We start from the raw sequence: 19,449 nt of genomic DNA, 5'->3' as shown, positions 1-19,449 counted from the left end.
AAAAAATTGTGAGCTGTTTACCAGTATGTCCTCTTTATTACTCTTTCATGTTAAATCTTTTTCAACATACAATTCTGTCAGTGCAGATTGGCAGATAATAGGTCAGAAAAATATTTCAGTTTTGAAAAACTACTTCTTTTGTCTGCCAGAGTTAGTGGCCAGTATTTGGAAGGGTGGTTTCTGTTCTCTGCCCCCAGCCCCTTCTGAAAAGTTGTGTTATGACCAGGCTGTTTCTGTTTGAGGTAAATTTTGACCTGTTGTCTCTGTAATCAGCCATCTGTGTCAGCTTCCTTCTCTATAATGGATTGAGTTGGAGTTCCGTTGTCACTTCTCTATCATTTATATGACGTGCCGCTTTTTCTTTCGCAGAGGAGAAGAAAAAACTAGTTCGAGAATTTGATGAGAAACAGCGTGAAGCAAATGAAACGGTAAACATAAGCCTGGGCTTCTGGCCTTTCTGGCCGCTTGAAATATTGATGCCTTAAAAAGGGCGGTACTTCCAAATTTTACTGTCATTATGGATCCCATTCTGGCAGGCAGATGCCAGATACCAGTTGTATTTCTAATGTTGGGTTAATTGATCTGGGAGAGGCGTGTGTGTTTGTCAAGACTGTTGTATCTACCTGTATACATATACAGACTGAGACAAATAAATAATCTTATGTGCATTTCTGGTTTTTTGAGTGCTCGGTTTGGATATTGCCTTCCCCTTGTTGAACAAAGGAGAGCGACAGAGGTACAAATGCAATTGCTGGTGATTGTAGGGAGAGCATGTAGAGAATCTGCTGCTTTTTTTTTTCTTCTACTGTCTTTTTTGCTCTTAAAACATCTGATCTTTCTGTAACAGTCGGATGGTTAAATATCAGGACCTTGAATATTTGAAACCTGTTGCATAGGCTTTCTGGACAGCAGGTGACATGGAACAGCACAAAAAACCCCAACGTGACTTTTTATGGATTAAGCTTTCTTTTCATATTAAAGTGCTATTTGTTAGGATGTTCTTGAGTCACAGCTGAATGTGATGCTTTATTCCTGTAGCTTGCTGGGTTTTATTGACATGTATCTGTGGGAGATATATGAGATGTAGCGCTCATACTGTGAGAGAGCTCATGCTGGAAGACAGCTTTAAGCATTGTGAATTTGTAACGACTATTGCTAAAAGCAGATGTGAAAATTCATGCATCCAAAATCTCGGGGTTTACAAATCCTAACTCGCCAGGCCCGGAGGATCAGAGTGTCAATTTAGTGGCTTCCCTACCTATGCAATAGATCTCTGTTGTGTAGGAGTGATGAGAAGCTGATACCCATCCTATAAATGTTTAAACTGTATGAAAGTGAGAACTGCAAATTTCGGAGTTCTAGAGTGACGTTTCAGAAAAAACCCAAGCACTTAAGCTTGGCAGTTTTTTTTTTCTTGAGGCACTGTGTATCTGAAAATCCACATGGACTGAACAGCATTAGGCAGAATGGTGAACTCGGTCCAGATGAGGGCTGTAGGGTTTGGGTTTAATCCTGCTCGCCCAATCACATACAAACATGTGAATCCCTTCATCTGATGGTGAGTTTTGCTGGTAAGAATAGATTTGGTGCTTTAAAAAATAAACACATTTTCTTTCTTTAAAGCTGCAGGAAATGGAGGAAGAGCTGAAGTATGCTCCTCTGCCTTTCCGCAACCAAATGATGAGCAAAATACGGGCATACAGAAGAGACCTCTCCATGTTCCAGAGAGAGATGAGAAGCACAGATTTGGGATTGGGCCCTGGAAGTCAAGGCGATATAAAATACGGAATCTTCTCCACAGAAAATGATCAGAGTGTGAGAGTTAGATATAAAAACATTGCTGTGATTGTTTAAAAACAATATTCCAGATGTATTGTTTACAGTGTTTCTACTTTAATCCACTTAGCTTCTGTGCTTGGGTAACTTCTGGGCTACGTAACATGAATATCTCAAGGAGGAGGAAGAACACATGGAACTCAGAGGAGAGCATTTCTGTTCTAAAACAAAGATATGAGTATAATCAAAATGGAACTCCTTGAATGGCATGCAGTTAGTGACTTACACAGCGTTCTGTACTGAAATGCTTTATTTAATCATTCTCTACAGCAATGAAAACACAGAAGTGATGCTGCTGACTGAGAAAAAAGATTCACTGAGATAGTTCTAGTCTCCAAAATTAACAGTGTGTGAATTGTGCAGTGTACGGGTTCTTTGGTAGAATTCTCTTCTAAGCAATCTCAGTGTAAATAGTTTCAAGAATAAGTAATCATCCTCAGGCATTTGTTTACTATGGATGTGCTGCTGCAGTGCAAGAAACACACCAATTTCTTTGTTTACCAGATTTGCTTAGATATATCTGAGCTAGCAAGACTGAATCTGCTTATTATCTTTGAAGTGCTGTCATCTACACAGGAAGTTCACAGAGGTGGACTTTTTGTTTGTCTGCCTTAGATAAGGATGTTTGGAAGGAAGTTCGCTCCTTAGTATCTCATTCTGCTGTAGCTTGGTAAATTTTTGCTTTTCGTTCCTCTAGGACTCTACTCTTTTAGATGTTAGACTAGACTTTGTGAAGCTTAATACTTTATTTTGAGCTACCTTTTGACCCCAAGGTCGGCAGAAATCTCTTATCCTCTAGCCGAGGCTACTGGCATGAAAAGAGGATCTTTGTTACGTAGCAGCCCATCTGTTAGTGCTGTTTGTTACTAATCCTTTTGACTGTAAACTCTGAATGATCTCCCCGGCAACTGTGAAGTCACAAATAAGACTGAATTTAGATAGGAATGGAAGGAAGAGTTGGCATCTGGAAAGCAAAGATAGTATTTTCATGTAAATGTTCTTTGATGGAAAAGTAAATTGTGGAAGGTCAGGTTTTTGTAACTATTTTAACTCTTTAGGTGTGTGTCCTTTTTCAGGGTTTAACCAGATTTGGCCATAATCTTACATTGTGAAAAAGAACTCTTTCAAAATTAAGTGGGCTACAAAGAAGCACATACAGCTAATACAAATGGAGGGCCTGCAGAGTCACGTCCTAACTTCTTAATATGTCAAAAGCCTAATACCTCTGTCTTTGTGCTTAACAGTTAAGAGTATGTTATTTTTCAGACTAATCTGCAGTCACAGAGGGTGCTGCTTCTCCAGGGAACGGAGAGCCTGAACAGAGCCAGTCAGAGCATTGAGCGCTCACACCGAATTGCTGCTGAAACAGATCAGATTGGCACTGATATAATTGAAGAACTTGGGGAGCAGCGGGAGCAACTGGAACGAACCAAGAGCAGAGTAAGCAGAGAAACTGTGGGCACTGCATTGGAACAACCTGATGTTAGCTTAGTGGGAACTGTATGCCAGTAGTTACTCTCGGAGACCTCCCTAGACATGGTAATCCAGTCGATGTTTCTGTGGACCAAATCCAGGCTGCCACGGTCCTGTGCTGTGCTCATAAAAAGAAAATAATTACTGTAGAAGGGCCCAAGGCCAAATGTCTGCTGCTGTGTCTGTGCAAGATTGGATATTAGGCCTACAAACCTGCTAAAAAACCAGCACTACTGAAAAAATCACAGATTCAAAAAGACATGTGAAGGGGTTGCCCTCTACTAGATTACTAGTAGAGGTTTAGATTTGGGAGGCAGTTAGCAGGTTCTTCTAATGAAAATTTAATAGAAGCTTAATTACGAATTACTAACCTGCCAAGATTTGTAGGTTAGCTAGGGAGGAAGAAGGTGGTGTCAGACAAGATGCCTGTTCCTCATCCTTTGGTCAAGAAGCTCTGCTTCCGCTGTAAAAGCGTTAAGTAGTTGTCCATTTGTTTTGTTTACACATACTCAAAACGGAGAACTGGATTTTTAAATAACAAACTGATGGGATTTTCTGTGTGTACAAGGGATCCTGAGTGTAAAGCTTTTAGGTGAGTGACTTGGAGGGGACACTGAGTTTGCCAAATCAGTGCACTCATCAAAAACAAAAAGCATACCCCTTTTCTTGGGAGTTACCCCTACTCATTGCAACAAAGCCTGTGGCTTTGTCATTTAAGTAGGTTTTTTTTATTTCAGTCAGACTCTGATTTGCCCTGCTCCCAAATTTGGGTTGGGGAGCAGGAAAGGAAATGCAATTCTAAGATTTTTAAGTACAGTTTTTTCTGTTCTTTTTCTAATAAAAAGATGTAACAGTCCTTCAGGCATGTCAGTCTATCCACAGCTTGTTACAGAGTTGCTGTATGCTTGTTCAACTGACACATAACTTTTCTTTCTTCTCAGTTGGTGAATACAAGTGAGAACTTGAGCAAGAGTCGCAAGATTCTACGTTCCATGTCCAGGAGGTGAGTAGGGTGACTGTCCTGGAGCAGCACTTGGCAGGTAGCACTGTTCCCTGTTGGCTTCAGGCAAAAAAGGAGTTCAGTGGGACTGCAGGGAGCATTTAGGGAATGTAAACAGAATGCGTGCCCGTATGCAGATGCTAAATTCTGTGTTTTCCTCTCTGGTACTTAATGGAGTGCAAGTGGTTGAACACTTTTGAATTTGTGCTGCTCCTTTAGGATAGCACAGGGGTCTTTAGCCATCCCACATGATAAACTGTGGTGAGGACATAAACAAGTTACAGTGAATTGCTAGTGGTAGCTTTTGATGGAATTCCACTTTACTCAGGTTGGAAAAAGCCATGCCATAAACTGCTGCAGCATTGAGTTAAATGTCTGACGTCACAGACACATCTGTTTGGCCCACAGTAATGTCCTAGAGCAGGTAAACTGACACATGAGAAACGCTGAGCCTGACCAGAGACTGTTTTGATGACTGAAGCCTTGGCTGCTTAAGCGTATTTCCAGTTTCCTAAACGCATGGTTTAATTCTTAGAAACCAGTTCACAGAGTGTATTTCCAATAGGTACTTCTGGCCTGACAACCTTTCCTTGAAACCCACTGCTAAAGGAAGTTACCATAACTGAGTAATTTTCAATAGTAAAAGTACATTATTATTTTGAAATTTTACAGTTTTGCTTCAAGTACACAGTTCCAAGTAAAAGCACCACAAGGTGGGTTTTAGCACAGGAGTTCAACTGTTTTCATTTTTGCTTAATTGAATGAGTAGGCACATACAGAGCAGAATGATCTGTCTTATGTGGGGTGGGGGGAGAGAAACAGAACTGCTCCTGTTCAAGTGGATTTAAGCAGTGTTTCCTGGAAAACATGAGTAGGAAACTACTGAGTTTACCCCTCCTTCTTGCTAAAAGCTATTCGAACAGCACTTTGTGGTCTAGCTGAAATGGGGCTATATTTATTGAAGGTAAGAGAGTGATCAAATTATCTAGACTCTGCTTTCATAATCAATGAGAAAAGAAAGCTATCTTGATTTTTTAAATTATTTTTTCTTTTTTAACTCTAGAGTTACCACGAATAAGTTGTTGCTGTTAATTATCATCATCCTGGAACTAGCCATCCTAGGAGGTGTGGTCTACTACAAGTTCTTTCGCAGCAAATGAATCTCCATGACCAAGATGAGCTTTTCCACTGCTGAGGAATGAGATGGGCTGTCTCTTTTCCTTTGACTGTCTGAGGATTGAACTGTCTCATGAGACAGCATGTTCAAGTGAAACTGTACTGACACTATAAAGACAGAATGGGAGCAAAAGGAAAATGCAGAGACAGACTTGAGCTACTGGTAAGATTAATAAGAAGGTAATAAATATTTTATTGTCTCAGTTTGTATATACTTAACTAAATGAATAAATCTTGGTATGTAATAAAGTAGCCACCGATCAGTGGAAAAGCTAGTTTATTTAAAAATTGAGAAGTTAACAGTATTTGCCAAGTGTCGACAATCTATCCACTCAAGTGCCTCCGCAGAGCTCTGTAGCGTCCGATGTACCCAACGCTTTGGGTTCTTAAATCCTCACTTGCTCTTCACTGTCAGAGTCACCTGGAGAACTGGGTGTTGGGAGTTCCTCAAAAGCGGTGTGTGTTCCTTCCCTTGTCTGCCCAAAGCATGTTGCTATCACATCGATTGCCAGACTAGCAGTTGCGTTAACGTCCTCTTGAGAAGCTCCAAGCAGTGGATTGACTTCCACCATATCTACAGCTGAAAGCACTCCTGTGAAATGATTGACAGCTTTGTTACTATGAAAAAAGGGGAAAAACCTCTAATGGGGTTTCTTCTGCAGTCTTTCATTCATTGCAGCAAGTCTGATACTTGAGCCTGTGACTGACTCTACCTCTTAGACAAGTAAAATTGGCTCTCAAAGCAGGGATGAGTTTGTCATTCCTAGATGCAAGTCTGTGTTTTGGTTCTTTCTTACATTGTCACTATCTCACTCATTCATGCTTTTAGCATTCAAGAAAATTTATGTTTGATGTTCCACATACACTTAAGAGAATGATGTTTTTTAATCTTGTTTTCTCCCGGTCCAAAAATTAGGGGATATAAAATAGTCTCACCTAGTATTTGCCATCCTATTCATTATTCTGTTGAGCCTTGTTGCGGGGGTGGTTTGTTTTTTTTCTTCGACTGCAAATAACTCATTGTTTAAAACATGTTAAAAAAACCTCCATGGCCTAAGGAGGAAAATCCTCTTAAATTGAGTCAACTGCAGTACACTTAATGCAAGATTTATTTATTAGCCTTGAATCCTAGAATGGAACTTCAAGCTGTTTAAGTAAGTTGTTTGCATCCATTTTTTTATTCCAGATGCCCATTTTTAGATCTCAGCTGCTGTGTTTAGGAATAGGGGACAGTATTATACAAGATGACCAAGTCATTTTTGGCATTAGTTGTTAATACATCATATATTTTATTTACTTTTAGTAAGTTGAAGTTGTTGATTGTTAAGCAGCTTCCAATACCTAGGGACTTTTTTTCTTTTACTGAAGGTTGAATTCACTTTGTAGGCACTTAGCTTTGCCTACATTTATCTTATTACCCAGTTACACAGGATAAACATAACCAATATGAGCTCTATGTAGTTTGCCCTGTCCTTGCTTAGTCCAGTACTGCTGGTCAACACCTACCTGTGTTGTGTATTTCTTCCGTGATGTACATGCCTTCTCTGTAAGTTAATCCACCTAGAACAGGAGTCCCAGTTGCCGGAGCCAGTGAGGGATCGAAAGCATCAATGTCAAAACTCAGGTGAATTGGTCTCTGTCTCCTGAGACAGAATAAAACAAGAAAAGCATTCTCAGAACCTGAAACACTTTCTACATGTATTTGTTACTGTCCAGGCTGATCAGCAAAGTAGCATCATGCTCCATGATGCTAAAGATCCTGCCTTAAGTCCTATACCATGTCTTACATACATTTGAAATTTTTTTTTTTTTTATCTTTGGGCTCAGGATTTTCCCTAGTACACATCGGGGAAAACAGAAGTTGGTCTTTCTAGTTTCACTGTGCATCTACTCAAGTGTGATTTGGCTGAAAACAAGTTCTTCGTTCTAGCCAGCTCATCTGGTATTTATCTCCTTAGTTGGAAAAACACGGAGAAATCCATTATCTGGTCCAGCCTTTTCTCCTTTTGTACAGAAAGACAGGGTTTTTTCCTTCTTTTACTGCAAATAACTCATTGCTTAAACACCTTAAATAAAACCCACCATGGCATAAGGAAAGGCTGAAAAATTTATTTGCATGGCACCTAGGATGGAGGAAGCACCAAGCCTGCGCATTTCATAGTCAGCTCATCAAGATGAATGGGGTATTCTCTATTTTTCAGATCAGTGGTTGAAGGCTGCCTCCAATAAAAGCCCAGCTGATGAAAAAATGAAGGATAATCTCAAAGCTAAAATGTTAGTTATTTCCTACATGAAGTCTGGCAACTGATGATATCTTAATAAACTGAACACTGCTTGTCACTTAGATGAGCTGTTAAAGTAGTAGACTGTACTTCCAACTTATAGGGAGATGCATCTAGGTGAGCAACTTCTTTACCTGGCCCAGCTGCAGCCAGGAAGGGTGAGCACACCTTCAGATACAACAGCATGCAGTGCAGAGACATGGACCTTGTTCTGCTTACAGGACTTTGTTCTAGCCTGCGGTGAGATGTTACCCTTCCTAACTCTGATCCTTTCCCGGTGTCCCTGGACTAGCATGGTTTGCTCCCTGATCTCATTCCCCTAATTTGAACAAGGTTAGCAAAGACTTAGTAAGGAAGAGGGTACAGTGAATTTCACTAGCTGAAAGTGGCAGTTGTCAGGACAGCACAGGTGAGCATAGTCTAAAGGAGGAAGCTTCTACCTCATGTACTAACAGCTGAAATCAAGTTACTGAGAAGTAACTTGAAAAGTGTAATGTATACGCTAGACTCTGAGTTGATCCAAACATTTTGTCCAACTGCAGCAAAATGCAGAATTCCTCAAGAAACAGAACAAACTATATAAAACAGAGCCACAATTCTAGTGACTAATGTAACCCATTTTGTAGCTTTTTGCCATATACACTGAAATGGTTCAAGATGTGGAAGTTGAGAACTAAAGTCAGTGCTGCGACCTCACTACTTACGGGACACTGTCACAGTTCTGTTAGGCTGCCTTACATCAAGAGTGACCTTCACTTAAATAACTTCCAGGAAAGTAAATATTCAACATGTGGATGGTAAGAGTAGTTTAAAGTAGGTAAAAGTCGGTTACCTGCCCATCAGTTGTTCAAATGTTCTTTCCATAACTTTCTGAATTCCAAGTCGATCAATATCCCTCATGGAAAAATACTGGATATCATAGTTCTTTAAAATATAGCTGTTAAAGCAAAGTTTTTTAAAAAAACAACATTACTGGCCTAAGCTTAAATCTAGCAACCCTTGTGAACAGCCAGGTGTGGAAAGAAGCTCATGATTTCAGCCTTTACAAAAGCCCTTTAATCTAAATCAACTTACTATTCAGCGGGATCCATATCCCTCAGACCGATGTACACAAGATCAGATGCTGAAAGGCAGGGCTTTAGCCAGGAAAAGCCAGGAAGTTGTGGTACCTGCAGACAAAGGTTAGGTATTAGGTTAGTTTAATGACACGTATACCAAACCCCTATTTAATGCTTTCCTTAAAACTTTGTCTTTATTTATAGCATCCTTTCTCTTTCTAAACAGAGACAAACTTCATCACTTGAGAGTTTGGCTTCCTTAACTCTGTTGTACTGTTTTACCTGAGTTGAGTGTTAATGGATGAAGTTTTTAACTCTTCTACATTTTTCCCATTTGAAGAGAAGGGAAGAACCCCAAATCCACAAGCAATAGGTAATAAGCATCAGTGAGTGTAAAGGGGAATGGTAAGAAACTAGATACCCAGATGTGGTGTATGTAATGGCAATGCTGTGTAATGTACCCAGACATCGTACTGAAGTGGAAGAACAAAAACCAAGTCACCTGTCTGTTTTAGGAGAATCACCAAAAGGTGATGCACACTTTTTGTGAAAAACAACATTAAAGATGGAGAAATTCAAAGTGAGAAGTTAAAAAAAGAGAGAGGAAAAAAGCATGACAAGTTGGACCTCACATCAGGCCACATCATACTGATTTTTTAATGTAGAACTGAAGAGAGGAGGTCTAGGACAGCAAATGAAAGAGGATGAGGTCATCATTTTTCAGTTTTAGTGATTAAGTAGTCATGGTATGCAATTATAAAAATCCTTCACTTAGTAATCTACTAATTTTAGGAGTGCTTTAAATTAACTCAGGTTTCTCCTCTTCCTCTCCCAGCTCTGAAAATGGCTACAGCCAACACAGCTGTCAAGCAGCAAGGCGGCTTTGTTTCCCTCATGCTCCTCAATTACTAGTTATATTCTAGTTACAACATCTGGATTTGTTTTTAAAGGCTAAGACACCCATAGCTATACTTAATTGCATTGGGATTAAATAAGCAGAGATTATATAAAAGGTTTTGATACTTTGGGGCTTGAAACTTTTCTACAGTCATGAATTCAGAAGAGAGATAAATGAATTGGAGACCACTAGGAAAAATAATTCAGGTCTCAGAAATGAAGCTGTATCTGCAAAACCCATCACCATACCATAAGCCAAGCACAGTACTGATAACATTGTCAGATACTCTCTAGTATCAATGATTTAGTAGATCTAAGACTGCCATTTTTAATGATACCTCCTCCTCTTTAAATAAAGAAAATGGAATGCCTTAAGGTCCTCTGGTAGGCTGTGTTTTTACTTTGTTGCAATGGAAAAGGAGTTGCTGATAGCAAAGCCAAACAGGCATTTTATGGTAAGTTATTAATAGCAGTTTATAAATGTAGTTTGAATAGTTCCAGGAGCCCTGACACTAACTCTTCATTTGAGGAGTGTCAGTCAAAAGATTGTGTTCATAAATACTTCCCCTTAAAACAACAAAATTAATTTTGAAAGCTTTTTAAAAACCCTGAGGTGCCCTCTTGCCTTGAGGAGTGCCAGGCAGTGCTCCTGAGAAGCTAACTGGACAAACAGGAGGCAGCTGTCAGCCTTGAATGGGCTGTGCAAGCAGCACCAGGGCTTGGTCTACAGCTGCCTGACCATTTTATCTCATAGCCAGAAGCATCACTTTTTATACTTCACGTTGTCTGCTACATGGGTATATTTGATTCAGTAGAGCACTGACCCAGCTCACTAGTCTGGATAAACAGGGATTCGGAAAACATGTGAGAGAACACCTAAACTGAGGCACTGGAAACAGCCCTGGGAGTTCTTGGCAGTTGTGCTAACATAAGCAGTTGCTGCCACATCGGTTCCCCCTGTTGTGTTTTGCCAGGACAGCTGTTTGTAGGGTCACAGAGTGAACGAGGGCTAGGACTTGTTCTGTGTCAAAAACTAACCAAAGAGACAGGGCTTCTGACGCAGTTCTCCTGCAATCATAGAATAGTTTTGGTTGGAAAAGACCTTCAAGATGATTGAGTCCAACTGTCCCACAGAAGGTTATGGCAGCTAAAATGCGTTGCTGGCATGGGGTCAAGAACAGTCTAAACAGGTTGTGCTACCAAGAGAGATCTGTGTTACACTACTACTGCTCTTTCATGCCCTCTTGACAGGGGAATGAAGAACAAGGAGCCTGGAGATGCTGGAAGAGCCATACCGGTTAGTAGAGATGGGCAATGATCAGGAAGCTAAAATGCAATCATGCAGGCTGCTTTGCTCTCTTTTTATATCACCAAAGGAGCTGTTTCTCTGTGATTCTACAAAACAATCTAGAGAGGAAGCCAAGTGCTAACTAACTGGCCTTCCTGAGACTGTTAGGTTGATGACCAAATCTTGTGCCACAGACAGTTTGGTTGAATTATGAGAGGCCACCCAGAGAAGCATACGCACAGATGTGTCATGGTGGGAAAGGGTTGCTCAAAACCCCCTTCACAGCAGAGAAGGACATACAGGGCTCACTGCAAGATCTCTTTTCTCCTCCCACACTGCTGTGCACACTGCAACAGAAACCTTGAGCAGCAAAGTGCAGCTGGTTAGTTTGTCTATGGCCTTGAGAAAGGAGTTATGCTGAGAGAGAGTGTGGGACTAGAGGAGCCTTCTTGCTGGTGGCAGATGGTTTTGAGGTTCAAAAAGGATCCTTGCAAAGCTGTCAGGAAAGAAGGACAGTTGTTTGGGGTTTTTTTGTTCTGTTATCAACACAACTGGTCTGCCGAAGAGCAAGACACATGCACCTGGTCATGCATGAAGGTTCCCTCCAGTCAGCTGGAGTCAGCTATGCAGCCCCACAGCTACTGTCAAAAGTACATTCTACTACTGTTACACAGCTGTTAAAAAATTGATACTGTTGTAGAAGCTGCCTTGTACCAGCAGGACAGGTGTTGTTTTTCCTCCCTCTAAACAGGAATACCTTATGGTAAGAAAAATATTGAGAGTACAAGTCTGTTTGTGTAGCTGCAAATACAGGCTGAGGGGCTGTGTCTGCATAGGCTTCCTGACAGGTAGAATTTTGGTGGGCTTGTGACACGATCTCATAACCAGCACCACACCTGACTAACTCACCTCTAAGTGCAGCCTAATCTTACTCTTCCTTCACTACTGTTGCCGGCAAGAGGCTTGCCCCGCCACTGACCCCCGAAAGCTCCCAGGATTCTTTTCGGAGCTCTAAAAAAAAATAATTTTTCCCCGCCTGTCCCGGTCATCGGCCTCCCCCCGCCACTGACCCCAGAAAGCTCACAGTATTCTTTTAGTAGCTCTAAAAAAAAATAAATACTGCTTTTCTGTGCTGCTCACAAACTGGAGCCCAGCAGACCAGAAATCCACGTTAACAGGAAACCAGTTAATGCTTTTGTCCTACTGACAAAAGAGGAAAGCAGTATACCTTACTCTGCTTTTCTCCTCCTTCCTCAGCTAGCAGAGAACTTGGCTTTGTTCTGTTCTCACCAAGACAAATTGTTCACCTTAGGTGAGCTCCAAAATTCACAGAATTTTCTCTTGCTTTTCTGTCTCCTGCAGAAGTGGGTGCAGTAGCCAAAAACACCCAAACCTTCCCCCCCTCTTTAATTTATCAACAAGAAACTAGACATACAGTCACAGCTAAATTCATGCTGCAAAGGACCCAGTAGTAACACTGTAGAGTCTCCAGCAGATGCTAGAGGTACCTGTATAGGGAGGTGCAGTCCGCAGCTAAGCCCAAAAGCATATGTAGGCCCTAAGTCAACCTGCTGTTTTGCATCTTGTCAATAGCAAAATGTAGCCAAGCACATTCCACGTGCCCAGTAAGCAGCTCTTTCTGATAATTGGACCTCTTTCCAAGACAAAGACTCTCTCTTTAGAACCACCCTGTAAGCAGGAACAGCCATTCTGATTTGAAGTATTTGCCAGTGGAGCTAATGCCAGAGCAGCCAGTTAGGAGAGATCGTGCAGGAACAGCCCCATCAGGCCCCAAGGTTGTCAAAAAGTGGAAAAGGCAAACTAAGCAGATGAAGCATGCGAGGCATGCAGAAACCGGCTGTCTCTGGAGATGAGCTCAGCACAGCTCTCCCAGGCTCAGCTGGGCAGAGGTTCCTCTTGCTGAGCTGGTAGAATTGCTGCCATTGCACAGCCGCAGCACCAACTCCACCCATCATGTGGGAACGGCACCGTGCTCAGCTGCGACACAGCTTGTGTGACCCCCTGCCTACTGTAGAGCCCACAAGGAAAAGCTGCTTCTCATTTCTAAGTGTGCGTGCGTATCTATATTTACGTGTGTGTGTGTGTGTGTGTGCATTTGTGTGTATATGTCTGTGTGTGCATGTACAAATAACGCGTATTTTTGCCTGTACTCAGATAAAAAGGTCTGCATTTGCAGCAGATAAGAAGGCACTTCTTACACCAGAAAAGTAAAATGTTCTGAGGATTTCTATGTAGGATAACCGTACAAGCAAGATACTTACTTTATCTTGAAGCTCTCTCAAGAGAAACGAGAGGGGTTGTCCGTGGAGGCTTCCAGACTGAGTTGTAAGAGGGGTGTTGATATCAGCATGCGCATCCACCCAGATGACACCAAGGTGTGGGCACTGCCGTGCATGGCCACTGACAGAACCGAGTGCCAAGCTGCAAGTACAGTAGCAAAGTCTTTAGTCACCACTTCTCCTTCAGAACAACTACAAGGACCATGGGAAGTCTCTGCAACTTCAGTAGTCAGCAGTGTTCTCATGTTTCAGCACATCAGACATGAGTGACAATAAAGGGAACGTACATCCCGTACAAACCGCACGGCACGTCTCTATCGTGATTCCAAGTAACGCTACAGGACTACACTAGCACTGACAGGTGAGAAAGAGGTCTTTTCTCTCTCCACTGCCAACCTTTCCCCGCTAATCTTCACTTGTTCTAGCTCCAGATCATCTCTTCGAAAATGTTGTGTGTTCACTCATCAATTCTGCTCTTCACCCATTTTTTTATTCCAGTCATGACACCTTCCCCCACAATTCACTCTTACATGCCCTACCTTCTTCAACCATTTCTCAGACCGAAGGTTAGTGAAAAAGAGAAGAAAGAGATGCAAGTTATAAGATCTAGTACAAAATGGTCTGTGTGCAGGCATTACAAATCCATCCTAAGAGATGATTTCCTGAGAGCTGAGGGGCAAAAGAGACACAACACGAAGTCTTCAGCAATAAAGAAACCGCAACAGTTCCTAAAGGGACCTGATCACACAAACTTTCCCAAACAGGAAAACCTCATCTGCAGATTGCAGAACAAGTCTGGCACTAAGCGGTACTGTCTTAGACGATAGCTATAAAAATGTGACCTTCCATGTTCCGCCCTAAAAGCCCCAGCAATAAGATCAAAATGCTGCTACTTATGATGTTGCCAGGAAATGATCCCAAGTTGTTCCCATCATCCCCTAATTTTTTAATTAAGTTCTTACACTCCAAGTGCCAACGCACAGCGTGCACCTCTGCTGCTAGTCCTGCTCACCTGTGGTCACCTCCTATAGTCACACAGCTGTGTCCAGCAGCGACTGCTCTGCTGACAGCGTCAGCCACGACCTGGTTGGCTAAACCCACTGACCGTGGGTGTAAAATGAGGTTGTTGTACAGTTCATCGTTGGGAACTTGAGGGAAATTCAAATCTCCAAAGTCGTGCACTTGGCATCCTGGAAACAGAGCAGCAAAAGGAGAAAGTGAGGGAGTTAAATAAGTGCACAGAGAAACGTTCAAAGTACAGTCTCCTCAGAACATCAGTTGGGCAAGTATGAAGGGAACGCTGGGAATGGATTCATTTGACTACCTGCATGTCCTTGCAAACAACTGCGTCACAGCTTTACAGATGACTAGAAAGCTGATGATAGTATTGTTGATTTAGTGATGAGATAGACAGGACAATCATAGAAAGTGACCTAGATAAACAGTTGGTTTTCTTTCTTAACGCTTGGCAGTTTTAACGTGAAGAAGGACAGTGTGTATTGCCATCGTCCTTCCCAATCAGACAGACTGCGTACGGCCTTAGACGAGCTGAGCTGCTCAGAGATGCCCAGCACTACGCACTGCACTGACCATACCCGAGTCCTAACAGGTATCTTCTATTTTCAACCCCCACAAGAATCCACACACAAAAGCGCCAAGTTACCAGTAACAGAAATTTTCTTTCTTGCTTTAAGAGAACCTGTCCGTTTTTTCAGTGCAGAATGTTCTAGAAGACGTTTTAATTCCGGGGCTTTGATCCCAACCCTCTTTGAGATCCTATCTTTGATAGTTACAACTTCACTGAGGCCTGACAACGTTCTGGGTCTAAACTCAGCCTTTCCTAAAGTGTGTTTCTGTCTACTGGCCCTGAGAAGGAGTCACTTCACAGAATAGGGAATAAGGGAACATTTTTGAGTGTCCTTTCCCCTCCTCCACCCAGCTGGGATCATCTTTATTAAATGGATGCATTTAACATTTCTCTTTCATACACATTATAGAGCTTATCCTTTGAAGCTCTGCTGCCTAATTCCATGTGCTTTCTTAACAGGCATTTAGACACCACAATTTCTAACAGTATTTCTCAGGCCAGAGCGTCTCCATTTCACGTAGCCTGTCGCTGCAGGCACTGGTGAGAACTGTAGAGGTATTTACAGCTACGCCAACAATGACTTAGTAAGTCAAGACCACCCTAAACGCCAGTCATGCCTGTCATATTTGTTCCTCAGAATCATTAGTCTGTTGCCAGTTCAAAGCATCCAGGCTAGATCCTAACATTTTGCCTTTAGCCATCCTGTACCTAACAGGGCAATTAGAAAAATTAAGGCAAGCAAATCCGCATGAAGAAACAGCCCGCTTGGGGCTTGGGGTTTCCTTTCCATTAGGCTGCTAGTCTAATGTCCAGGAAACAGGCTCTGAGAATTTGCCTGGTGGAAATAATGTAAAAGTAACATTGAAAAAATTATAATACTGTAACATAATTATATAACATCATTATAATTTCAAAAGGAGTTTTGACTGGTGAGAAGAATAAGGAAAAATGGTTGGGTCACTTGTGAGAATTAGGAGGCTGGGAAATAGGCAAGCATACTTTTTATAGCAGGTACACTGATAGACGTGTATCAGGGTACTTGCTAGGAGAGGACACGCCAGCTGAGCACAGCTCCTTGACAAAGGATTACACAGATGTAGTCTCTGCAACTCTGAGAAAAGGCATTATCTGCAGTGACCCGAGGCAGTAAGCAATGCCTACCGCTCCCCAGTTTTCAAAAGGCAACACAGGCACACAACAGCATCCCACCGTGCCTCCCCAGGCAAGACCTAATGGGCCAACCAGGAGGAGGCTCTAGAACTCTGAGCCCGGTTTATTCAGATTTGAACGTGTTACCTGACCTCCATGTGGCCACTACATCTTTTGCCCTGTTTCAATCTGCTGCTGTGCAGAATCAGAAGAGTTGCAAATTCTGAGAGATGTTCAATGAATGTAAAAATTATATTATTTTATTTGTGTCTTCCTGCAAGGCTACTTCTCATGCAGGTGGACACTTCTACACACTCATGTGTTTTCATCCAGCCTTGAAATGCTGGAGTGTGCCCAGGAGACAAGTTTTGAAAGTAAGACTTCAAGACACTGCATCATTTAATAGGTTTCAGGAGTTTTTGGAGGCACTGCACAAGTTAATATCTTCTTTGATCTAATACCTCTGACGTCTGTGGGAACTAAATCTGCAGTTGGGAGCTGTGTCCAGTGACTTACACATTGCAGGACAGCACATTACACAGCATAATGGAAGAAAGGACTGCCACGTATGTTTTGTTCTCTCTTCCAGCAGATAAAAGCTCACCACAGTATTTTTACTCATTAAAGGATGAAAAAGAATGAAAGGAAATCATATCACAGAGCTCCCTCATTAGATCAGCGTGAAACAAAGAACCAACCATGCCATCTTTCATAACACTGTAAGGAATGGGTTAAGATTCTTCAGGTTATGCTCAAGGCAGGCAAACATGGCAGGTTCTAGCGGGTGTTTCGGAGAGCTATCACTTGTGTTCAGAATGTCTCTTCTCCACCCTGCCCTCCTCCAACTCCCCATTTGTAAGGCAAAAAGACTTGGTTCAGCTTTGAATATAAAAGCCATTAATTTCTTACGATCCCAACAGGTTCATCCAGCTTACAACGTGGGTGTGGTAGAGATGGACAGACAGACACACACTTTTGGGGTCCAGAATTCCAGGATCTTGTCCACCTTTTGGAACAAATGGCACTCTCGTACCCCCTGCGTTAAGATGCCTCTCTCTAGCTATTTTTATTAAAAAGTCTAATGTCTGTTAAAGACAGTAGATGCCTTCGGTTCTTGTCACCATCTTCAAAAGTCTGTTGTTGTTCAGATAGAGGCTGTAAACCTTGTAGCAGCTTTTTAGCTTTGTGCATCCCTCGTATTTAGGCCCACTGTTACGTGCTTGCAGAGGATAGCTCAAGTTTCCCAGGGTGAGACGAATGTTTTCAGCCAACCATCCCACAGCTATCATCTGATTAAGATACAGTTAATCTCAGAAGTACGCACTAATCCAGTCCTTGAACATTAACACTATCTTTGCTTCCTACTGTTTTTTTAAACTGTGCCTGGAGTTTTGAAAGCTGTAATTAAGTGACATTAAGGCAAAAGGAAATCTTAGTGAATATAGTAAGTGCACATATTAGGATTGAACAGACACTAAAACAGATTAAATCAACACATATTTGTCTTAAATTTTTTTCTTTGCTGTTCAGTAAACATTATGTCCTGTTAATTACTGATGTATTTTTTAGTTTCTATTTACAGTGTCTCAGATATTAAAGACCTGTATTGTTTTCCATTTCATCTACCTGCTTGCACATAGTTGTAATTTATTTAAATTTTTAAAAAATCTCACCTACCTTATTTTGCCCAGCATAGAAACTGCTCACTGGATAGACATACTGTACTGCAGTGCGATCTGGGGGATACTGCTGTTACTTGGGCATTACTAAAAGATTTACATAATCTATCATCACTCCAAACAATATGCACTTACTCTCTTTGGTAGTTGGGGCACTCTTTGCTTTAAGATACTAGGAGTTATAAACAAACAGCTTTTTAAATCAGCACAGAAAGTTAACGTGAAGAATATATACAGGCCTTTTAAAAGATAATAGGTCCAAGTTCTGAAAACTAGAAAATGATGTGAGCAGATAGGAAAGGCAGCTTCTTCACATTTATTAGAGAGCACAGCATCTGCACCATCTGTCAGTGCAGCAGATCAGGTGTAGCCAGGATTGAAGGTCGTCTTAAATGAAACAGTACCAGGCAATACTTAGACTAAACACCACAGACATTTTGCTAGTAGCCAAATAATATTAAATATGATCAAAATAAGTCCTTTTTCCACTTTCAAGATCTAACAGAAGTTACAGTAAAATGAAAAATATATTCTGTTTGATTCATTAGTCAATTATCAACGGCATAGAAAATTTTAAACAACCAAGTCCATACCAGCCAGCTCCATCAGCACTCTGGCTCAAGAGGAGATCGCTTTCTGAAGTGAGGAGAACAAAAACGTGAGCTTGATTCATCTATTTCTGTTACAGGAACTTGAAAGGGATGTGAGGGAGATAAAAGGGTCAACCTGAATACAGTTATAGTTCCATAAATAAGGTGCATCCACATACAGCAGTCCTCCTGCTAGCATGAATGATCTGTGCGTGAAGGCAGCACACCTGTCTCTTCTACAGCCTCAGAGTGCAGCCCGCAGCGGTCCAATGACCCCTCTGACAGACTGTCCTCAGAGCTGAATGAAACGTGCCCCATTTCATTCAAAAATGAAGTAATTGTCTTGAAATAGTTTGTACAGTACATCTTTCCCAGGTCCAATTCTTTTGACCTGAACAGGTTAGGGAAAGGTCAGAGGCATTCAGCCAGCAGACCGGGGGACGAAGGGCAGTCATTTTCTGCACAGCCAGAAACAGAAATTTACTTGCATCTGGTAAAAGAAATCAACATTTTTCATAATTAGGAGCCTAACCTAGGGGGAAAAAAAAGTTAGAAATACAAGTTAAGGACTTAAAGAAAATAAAGTTTCCTGCACACCTTTTCAAATAAGCTATTAATACAGCTCTCAGGCTCTACCCAACGAAGCTTGTAACTAGACATAAGCAAGCTATATGACAATGGAATGTTCATATACAGCTCTCAGGCTCTACCCAACGAAGCTTATAACTGGACATAAGCAAGCTATATGACAACGGAATGTTCACATCATCTTAAGCAAAATACAGTCCATTTATTCAGTACCCACAGTAGGCAGCAGGTAAGTCATTCACCTGCACAGATTTAGAGAAAATTTTCTTCTATAAAAGCAGGTGGCTCCCAAGCCCAGGGGCATTTACCTGGAAGATACCTGGGCAGCAGCAGGGAAAGCCTCCCTCCCATCCTCCTCTCCTAGGATACTGCACCAGGGCCAGCAGCAGCAATCCGCTGACACAGCCCAATGTCATCCTACCGATAATAGCTGTAACAGCTCTCCTTGGCAGCACAGAGGAATCGGACAAAAGCACATGGAACATGGCACTGCCTGTTTACATTGGTTATTTGTGAATTAGAGATAAACAAAATAATCCTAAATT

The 19,449-nt window shown here is 41.7% G+C and overlaps 2 protein-coding genes across 2 annotated transcripts; one reads left to right on the top strand and one right to left on the bottom strand.

Annotated features, from left to right (window-relative positions):
- Positions 1 to 369: 369 nt before the first annotated feature.
- On the top strand, positions 370 to 5,743 carry VTI1B (vesicle transport through interaction with t-SNAREs 1B; the record flags this gene model as incomplete). The annotated part of the gene is made up of 5 exons (XM_010137953.1): positions 370 to 428; positions 1,624 to 1,815; positions 3,103 to 3,276; positions 4,251 to 4,312; positions 5,373 to 5,743. Coding segments are annotated over 5 exons (584 nt in total), but the record flags the coding sequence as incomplete, so codon positions are not given.
- On the bottom strand, positions 5,650 to 14,500 carry ARG2 (arginase 2; the record flags this gene model as incomplete). The annotated part of the gene is made up of 6 exons (XM_010137952.1): positions 5,650 to 6,077; positions 6,992 to 7,128; positions 8,600 to 8,704; positions 8,842 to 8,936; positions 13,293 to 13,452; positions 14,323 to 14,500. Coding segments are annotated over 6 exons (881 nt in total), but the record flags the coding sequence as incomplete, so codon positions are not given.
- Between the last annotated feature and the right edge of the window lie 4,949 nt (positions 14,501 to 19,449).

The sequence above is a fragment of the Buceros rhinoceros genome, unplaced genomic scaffold (assembly GCF_000710305.1).
Source record: "Buceros rhinoceros silvestris isolate BGI_N320 unplaced genomic scaffold, ASM71030v1 scaffold7346, whole genome shotgun sequence".
NCBI classification, from domain to species: Eukaryota; Metazoa; Chordata; class Aves; order Bucerotiformes; family Bucerotidae; genus Buceros; species Buceros rhinoceros.
The sequence above is the reverse complement of the archived record's forward strand: the minus strand, read 5'-3'. Positions and strand labels throughout refer to the sequence as shown.